Raw genomic sequence first — 9243 nt, 5'->3', positions numbered from 1 at the left:
TGGCCATCCCAAATCCAAGTTTACTAAAAATAATTTAACTAAAGAAATAATGTTCATCCCAAAAATTTAGTGAAGGAAATAATGCTCATCCCAAAAATTTAATCAAGCAAACAAAGCTCATCCGAAATTCGCTTTACAGTTGCAACTGTATTGAAATTTAATTTAGTATAATAAATTGAAATGTGTCCTACCAAATTAATGTGCCAATCAGTTTTTTTTTATAAAAATTAAAAACAAATAATTTATTATATTACAATATTTCATAAAAATGGGTACATAATCAAATGTTGTTTGTATTACTTGTTACATATAAGAAAGATCCAAATCAATTTTTCTTGTTTTCTTTTCAACATTAATATTATCGTAGAAGCAATATTTACAAATTTTACAATTTTACAACCCCACCAAATAAAATAATATACTGGAAATAAAATATTGAAAATAAAATATAGAAAATAATATAAAATAATGTATTGGAAATAATATAAAATAATATATTGAAAATTATATAAAATAATATAAAAAATAAATTGGAAATAATATAAAATAATATATTGGAAATAAAATAGGCGTCTTTTCAAAAATATAAAAAAGTGGCAAAGTATTTACACTGTATAGAATAATTCCGAAAATATAAAAAGCCCAAAGGCCCAACATGTAAAATACCAAAAATACCTCGTCAACAATGTGCTTTTGACTATTTGTTACACGATCGTTTAAATAATTGGGTTACACGATCGTTTAGATTCGTTTAGATTTGGTTACACAATCGTTTACATTTGACTACCCTAAATCTAAACCAATTTTATTTAAAATTTGATATACGATCGTTTAGATTTGGCTATACGATTCTTAGATTTGGTAACACAATCGTTTAGATTTTGCTACACGATCGTTTATATTTGGAAAAAAATACACCGTTATAATTTATCACAGTCTCAAAAGGGAAAGGAAATGGAGGAAAAAAGTTAAAAGACTAATTTGACATAATAGTTTCCTTAGCTTTTTTTTCCAACCCTTCCAATTGATCTCAATCTAACATACCCTCTCAAAAAGAAATTCTCCTTTGTTTTTATATGTTTTTATAGGACAGAGAGAGCAGTACCATGTTTTAAGAGTGGAGGAGGTGGAAGAGTCTGAAGAGGCAGAGGAAAAAAATCTTAGGAGAGAAAATTCGGTGAGTTGAGGGAAAATAAGTACGAAGGAGATGTGATATTCATTTTTTTGTTTTAAAAAAACAAATGGTTAAATTCAAATTCAAATCCACTTTCAAAATAAAGTAGATAAATAAAATAAAAAAGCAAATAAATAAATAATAAATAAATGACAAAATATTATATCTACGACCTCTAACCTTTAGAAGATTACCCTTCCATTAGATCAAAAAAATTGCTGGAGTTTATTCTTACAACGCAAAATTTATATCAAGAAAAATTAAATAATGACGCAAAAACCGTGTCATAAAAAATTTCGCATTTGTCATTTTTAACGACACATTTACTTTCACCCCACCCTTTTTTTATTTTTAACGACACAATATTTTGATTACTAGTGTCGTTAAAACCCAAATTTGTACTAGTGATATTATATCACTGGAGAATATGTACGAGGCGTAACACTTTATCTGAGTTATACTTGTCCGTCCATTCGTTAGAGCCTTGCAAGCATGTGACACAAAAATTTATAGGCTGGTGGGCCTCGAGGCACGATACCTATTTTGAGGATAACAGACACCATTTAGTGAGTAGTGTCATTCCTCCCCTTTCACAACCCAAACTGTCTAAGAACCGAGGGAGCAACTTGAATGATAAAGAAATTTACTTGGTTGAGGCGATGGATGCTGCTCTCGAGGAGGAGATAAAGGAGCATAAAGATGAGAGTGAAAGCATCAAAAGTGATCGTCATTGGAAGAGACCTTTGAAGAAAGCGAAGGTATCAAGTGATGATCTCGACGGAAGGGTTTCAAGTGCTTTGGGAGTCCCTGATGTTCCACCACTGGTTTGCACATTTTCCTTTCTTAAATTTTTTTTTGTTCATCTTCTTCACAAATGACTTATTAATTGTTTACTTCTGCAGTCACCTTTGAACCATCATCTTGAAGGCCTTATAGAGCAGTTGATTCGACCATTGAGAAAGTTGGTACCTCGAAGACTCCTGCCTCTAAACCAGCCAAACAGTCCTTACGTCCATCTACTCTTCTCGAGGAGATTCGTCGAGGCAAGATGATAGTGGTAGGAAAAGACATTGGGAGTCCTTCATCCAAAGGAGATGCCTGTCCTAAAGCACCCTTACAGAAGGTCAGCTCGACACCTGCTCCCCTTAAGTTTTCTGAATCGTTTTTAGACACTTCTAATAGACAGACTACGAGAAACCCTAAACCTTCTCAGTGAGTTGATGAAAATATTGTTTCAAACTTCTTCAAGAAAACAGCCTTATATATGTTGGAGGATATTCAATATAAGATCATGTGAACTTCTTTTGAATATATCCCAAGACTTAGGCTAGAAATAGTAACGGTTCTCTCGGAGATTGAAAAGATCCATGCAGATGGCTTGATTCCTCTTGAAGAGTATTTAAATAGCTATCTTAAGAGGGACAATTTCAACGATGTGTAATTTTCATATTTTGCACAGTTGTTGTCAACAGATAAAGCTCGTCAATTAGACGAGAGGACATCTGCCATCAAGGAAGCTTTAACTTTGATGGAACAAGTACGAGGGGATGCCAAAGTTATTCAAGAAAGAGCCACGCAGTTATCTTTAGAAAAGAAGGAACTGAAAAGAAGACTTTAGAGGATAAATGTTGAGTCTGAACAACTGTCGATCTTATCTTGTGAGAAAGAAGAGGCCATAAACCAGCAAGAACTAGAAGTTGCCAAGCTCCAAGATGAAGTTAACACCCTTGAAAGCACCCTGTTATTACTGAAGAAGTGATTGAGGCACTGGCTACGGTTCCCAGGAGCATGGAAGCTTTGATTTATGCCTCATTTGCCCCATTTTCTTTTGTTGCAATCCTTGTAAATGTATAAAAAAAAATTTGTTGAATGATAATGCAAAAGATTTTTTTTATTCTAGTGTGGCTACATTTATATTTATTTTGCAATTTATATATGAGATGACAATGAAACATGATTGTTTTTTTTTTTTTTTTACGTGTGACTGAACTTAAAGTGAACCTTAAGCTGCCTACTTACCCTTTTTATAACATAGGGATCAAGTCATAACGTAATTCAATTGATTTGTTTTTTTTACTAGACAATAACGTTAAGCATAAAATTTCTTGAGGAACTTGTCGTTGATTGGGCCAATTTTTAATCCACCTTGATCAACAATCTTGTATGCGCCATTTGTGTAAACTTTTTTGACAATGTAAGGTCCATCTCATTTAGGTGTGAACTTATTTCATCTATGCCTCGTTGTGATGATCGGTCTTCTTACAACAAGTCCTAAATCACCAATCTGAAAGGAGCGAGGTTTAACGTACTTATCAAAAGCTTTAAACATTCTCACTTGGTAACATTCCAATGCTTGCTGAGCTTCTAATCGCTTTTCATCAAGTGAGCCTAACTCTTGAAGACGTAACTTGACATTGTCTTCAGTAGTCAACCCCTCTTGCACTGCCATTCTTAATGATGGGATTTCTCTTTCGAGGGAAAGGACAACCTTTACATTGTAAACAAGCGAATATGGTGTAATCCCTGTAGGAGTGCGATGAGTGGTTCGATAAAACCACAATGCTTGATCGATTCTTTCTTGCCAATCCATCTTCGACCTAGAGACAATTTCTTCAGAAGATTACATAACGTTTTATTGAATGCTTCTGCTAGGCCATTCGCAGCTGCATTGTACATAGATGACTTGTATTGCTTGAACTTGAATTTTTCACATAATTTGTCTATCATGTTATTAGAGAATTACCTTCCATTATCTATCACGATCTGGTGAGGAATATCATATCGATAAATGATGTGGATACGAATGAAGTTCGCCACATTCTCTTTCTTGGCCTCTCTCAAGGGAATGACCTCAGCCCACTTTGAAAAATAATCTGTTGCTGGAAGGATATAAGAATGTCCTGCTGATGATTTTGGTGTAATAGGGCCAACCAGATCAAGTCTCCAAGCCTCGAACGACCAAGAAGCCACAGTTGGATGTAGAGGCTCTAGAGGTTGATGTATGAAGTTTGCATGGTATTGACAAGCTTCACACTCCTTTGCATAGTCCATTGAATCTTGAATCATCTTAAGCCAATAATAACATATTCTTCTCAACTGAAATTGAAGCTTTAGTCCCGATTGATGTGCTCCACAGACACCTGCATGCGCTTCCTTTAGAGCTTTTATTGACTCTTCATTTCCAAGACATTGTAGGAAGAGCCCTTCAAGAGAACGACAATATAAGGTTCCCTTGTAATAAATGAAGTGTGCAGCCCTTCTTCGTACCTTAATTTTATGATGAGAATCCTTTGGAAGCATTCCATGTTCAAGATACTCTATAATAGGTTAACGCCAAACTTCTTCGTCCATCAAATGAGATGTTGTTATGTTCGCTTATTGACAATCAGACAAAATTGGAGGCATAATCCATCATTGACAAAGTGGTATATTCAGAACTACGTCATCCACCATCGTCAAGGTAGTGGCCAAATTTTCCAATGTGTCTGTTCTCTTATTTTCTGTTCTAGGGACATGGTCCAACATCACACTGTCAAACATTTCCATCAATTGTTGACCATAAGCGAAGTATGACTTCAAGTCTTCATGTTTCACATCATACTTAAGCGAGAGCTGATTGATTATCAACTTTGAATCATCGTACATTTTTTTGAATGATACTTCGATCTCTAATGCCATTTGAAGGCCAATTATCAAAGTCTGATATTCAACCACATTGTTTGAGCATAGTTCAGCAAGTGAAAAGCTACAAGGCAACATATGTTTATCAGGAGAAATGAGGATGATGTTTGCCCCCGCGTCACTTTTCCGTGTCGCGCCATCAAAATACATAGTCCAAAGTTCAATAACTTCCGTGAAGAAAATTTCATCGTTTGGCAAGTCTTCACATAACTTCCAATATGAAGAAATTGGGTGGCCTACTAGAAAGTCTACCAACACTTGTCATTTTCTCGCGTTTTGGAGAATATAGACAATGTCGTATTGCTGGAGTAGAACTGCCTATTTGGCTAAGCAACCAGAGATAATTGGCCTAGACAAAACATACTTTATAGGGTCCGCCTTTGCTATTAGATGAACTGTAAACACCTGCATATAATGGCTCAACTTATCAATAGCAAAGAAAAGTGCAAGACACATTTTCTCAATGGGAGAATAGTTAACTTCGACCCCAACTAAGGTTCTGTTTAAATAGTAGAGAGCACGTTTCTTTCCCTTCTCCTCCTCTTGTGCAAACAATGCGCCTAGAGACCTTTCCTGTGCAGTAATGTACAATATTAATGGCTTGCCAGGTACTGAAGCTTCTAATACTGGAGGATAAAGCAGGTATTTCTTTATGCTATCAAAAGCATTCTGACAAGTCTCATCCTGCACAAAAATTTCTACTTTTCTCATCAACTTTTGAAAAGATTGGTACCGATCGGCCATGTTGGAGATGCACCTTCGAATGTAAGCCAATCGTCCCTGAAGACTTCTTAGGTCATGCAAACTCTTTGGCCTTGACATCTTCTAAGTGGCATCAATCTTGGACTGGTATATCTCAATTCCTCAGTGCCTTACAATGAAGTCAAGAAACTTTCTTGAAGTTACATCGAATGCATATTTGAGAGGGCGTTCATCCTCAGCTGATATTTTCGCAAGCGATCCAACACAACTTTTAGATCCTTCAAATGGTCTTATCGTCTCTTAGATTTGACCACAAGGTCATTAACAGAGCACTCGACATACTTATGTAGCATATCGTCAAACACTTTTTGTATAGCACGGTGATAAGTGGCGCTAACATTTTTCAATCCAAAGGGCATCACCTTGTAACAATATATTCCCTTTGGAGTCCTAAAAGCTGTCATTTCTTCATCTTCAAGAGTCATTCGTATTTGGTTATATCCAGATGACTCACATCCATAAAGGACAGCGCCTCGTGTCTAGTAGTTGCATCAACCATGATTTATGTGATGGACAGAGGAAAATCATCTTTAGGGCATGCATTATTCAGGTCACGAAAGTCTACACAAACGCGAAGCTACCCGTTTTTTTTACAGGGACAATGTTTACTATCCAGGTTGGATATTTGACCTCGCGAATGAATCCTGCTTCAATCAACTTGTTGACTTCAACCTCGATCTGAGGAATAAACTCTAGTCGAAAACGTCGTTGCGCTTGCTTAATCGATCGATACCCTGGTTTAATTGCGAGATGATGGACTACTACTTTTGGATCAAGTCCTGGCATCTCCTTGTATAACCAAGAAAAATCTAAGTATCCTTATACTCTGTGAGCAAACTCATGTACTTACCCTCCTCTTCACTAGAGAGAGATGTACTAATGAAAGTTGGACATGGTTCCTCTATTGTACCAAGGTTTACCTCTTTCAGCTCATCTATGGTAGATTAGCCACCATCCTCTAAACTCTGTGGGGGCATCTTTCGTGTCTTCTTCAGGGGTTTCAATCTCTAATTACTCAAGAATGGTGATATGATGACATGAGGTTTCACCTTTTTCTTGTTATGAGTCTTCTTTTTTAGGATTAGTTAGTATAACATCATGTCTTTTCACCTTCGAGGAACCTTGACTTGTATTAAGTGTAACAAAAAATTTTCTTTTCATTCGGGACAGTACATTGCTACGAATTTCTCTCTCTCCCTTTACCTCACAAGGAAACTACTTACCATGGTAATTATCGATGTCTGTATGCTTAATTCGGTGCCAAACTAACACGCGAGATGTTGGTTCCTTCTTCTTTGTATCTATGCTAGAACCAGTCTTGACACGTGGGCCTCCATCCCCAATATGATTAAAAATTGAAGCACGGGGTGTTTGTACATTTTTCTTTTTAGCCATGCTTAGCCTTTCAAAGGTTGATGGTCATGTAGTCGTCGAGGCCTGACATGTGTCTTTCTCCTTTTTAAAGGTCGTAGTTAGCCTTTGAAAGACCAATCGTTGGTTAAGGCTAGATGTTGACTGGTGGCCTTTTCTTTCTATCTCTATCATGCTTAGTCTTTCAAATACTGGGTCGTGTGCAACATGCGGTCTAATTCGATCAAATGCTGAGGTTCTCTAACTGTCACCTTCTTTTTCTTCCATACTATCAACCTTCTCTACAGTTATATGTTGCTGTCAACCACTTTTTCCTTCCCCTTTCTAGTTATATGAATTGGCTCTAGTGACTTGTATTCGAGTCCTTTTCTTGACACGGGTATAGAATGTCCTTCCTGTAACAGCTTCTTTTGGATTGAGAAGAGCTCAGATTGTTCGTGAATTTTCAAGCTTTTAAACTTGGTGTGAGTTGTGAAGTCATAACCTCCTTTCGCCATTAATTTGTAAGCCTTGGGGTTGAACCCATCTTTCGTCTGCCTTTGAGGCAAGCTTGCTTCCATCAGGTCTATCTTTATTTCTTACTTAGTTATTTTGGTAAGCGGTGTAGTGAAGCTTTCTTTTAGGACTTCAATGTCACCAACTTTCAAGCCTTGTGGGGACTCTACAAATGGTGATTCGCCTTTCTTGCATCTCGACAGAGGGACATAGTGCAAAATCGGTGGTTTCGTCCATCAAGATCATACTTTTTGTGATGCTCGTGGATGCCTCACCCTTTTCAAAGTTAAAGGTTCCTGTACTTTTATGTGGTTCCCTGCTTGCAAGTGATTTCAACTGTAAATTATCTTTTCTGTTTACAAAAGGAATTTCTATAGGCATGGCTTTTGGGCTATTGTCATTCTTTAAATAAAACTTTGCATCTGCAAAGTGAGACTCAACCTCTGAGAACGGGTTAGAGTCGGCCTCAACCTTCTTTACACCGTCTTGATAAAATTTAAAGCACTGATGCATTGTCAAAGTTACTACTCCATTTCCATGAATCCAAGGACGACCGAGTAACAACTTATAAGTGGTTCTCGAGTCTATAACATGAAACAATGCACTAGCCTTTAGGTCACCAATTATGAGTTCTAAGCGTATCATACCTATTACTCTTTAGCTGCCCTGGTTGAAACCTTGAATTACTAGTTTACTATTTGAGAGTTTGTCCATTAAGATGTCTAATTGCCTCATAGTCGACTTTGGCATTATGTTCACAACTGATCCATTATTGATGAGAATTCGATCGACTCTCTGTTCTCGAACATATCAAAAAACATACAAGAGTCTATTATGAAGTTTATATCCCAACAGTAAATCCTCATCTGAGAAGTCTATACACATGGAATAAAGAGTACTCTCGTATGTCGCAGTTGGAGCACTAGAACTTGATGCTGCTGGATTCAATAATGCATTAATAAGGATGGTTTCGGTTTCTTGAGGAAGTGATAAAAAATAATCCACATTGAACCTCGATAGGTCTTTTGACACTCCCTTCTCCTCTAGTAATCTTGGCGGGATGCTTTCTTCCTTCATTGCATTAATAGCATGACATACAACAACTCCTGGATTTTCATCCTTATGATCACAAAGGAATCTTGTTGGAGAGAAGTCTGCCAAGGTTACTAAGCACTGAGGTTGAGGGAAATCCTTGTCTTCCTCGTGCACAAGCTTAGGCTTTCGAGTCTTCTTCTTTTTCCTATTCTTTTGAGCCTTATTCCCTCTTCTATAATTTATGTAGAAGCGAGACTCTTTTTAGGTCGAAGTCGACTTTCTTTTCGTTCAGTGAGTCACAACGATCCATCCTTCATCGTCTTCTTCGATCGATTTTTCTTTTTCTTGAGAATCCTTGGGTGGAACTTCCTGATGGAATTGGACCACTATAGGCTTGAAGGTCCCGAACTGGATCAAGCTTTCCCTTTGTTTAAAAATCAATCTTAGCGAAAGTGCCTCTAACATTATCGTTACTGCAGCATGGTTTTTTTGAGCTACCTCCTCTAGGTCTAGCTTAATCTTTTTCTCACGAGCTAACCTTAGAATTAGCTCTTTCAACACAAAACATTTCTCTACTAGGTGACTGATGACCCGATGATACTTGCAGTAGGTGAGATCATCCACCTTTCTTGTTTGCTCAAGTCGCTTACATTCCGGTAGTTGGATCAGCTGCTTCTCCAGTAGTTGCTCTAGCATGTCAGCAATATCTGAATTGAAAAATGGGA

General features: G+C 37.0%; 1 protein-coding gene across 1 annotated transcript; it reads left to right on the top strand.

Annotated features, from left to right (window-relative positions):
• The first annotated feature begins 1711 nt into the window (after nt 1-1711).
• LOC127149372 (uncharacterized) lies at nt 1712-3059 on the top strand. Its single transcript, XM_051084583.1, has 2 exons — nt 1712-1998; nt 2077-3059. The coding sequence occupies exons 1-2, from the start codon at nt 1834-1836 to the stop codon at nt 2224-2226; spliced, it is 315 nt and encodes a 104-aa protein (XP_050940540.1). The 5' UTR covers nt 1712-1833; the 3' UTR covers nt 2227-3059.
• Nucleotides 3060-9243: the final 6184 nt, after the last annotated feature.

The sequence above is a fragment of the Cucumis melo genome, chromosome 5, assembly GCF_025177605.1.
Source record: "Cucumis melo cultivar AY chromosome 5, USDA_Cmelo_AY_1.0, whole genome shotgun sequence".
NCBI classification, from domain to species: domain Eukaryota; kingdom Viridiplantae; phylum Streptophyta; class Magnoliopsida; order Cucurbitales; family Cucurbitaceae; genus Cucumis; species Cucumis melo.
Note: the sequence above shows the minus strand (reverse complement) of the source record. Positions and strands in the feature narration are given on the sequence as shown.

What these genes read in the sequence shown, in the direction of transcription:
- LOC127149372 (XM_051084583.1), top strand. Translation starts at nt 1,834, where the DNA reads ATGGATGCTGCTCTCGAGGAGGAGATAAAGGAGCATAAAGATGAGAGT. An exon ending in TCCCTGATGTTCCACCACTG is followed by an intron (nt 1,999 to 2,076) that starts GTTTGCACATTT and finishes TTACTTCTGCAG; the next exon opens with TCACCTTTGAACCATCATCT.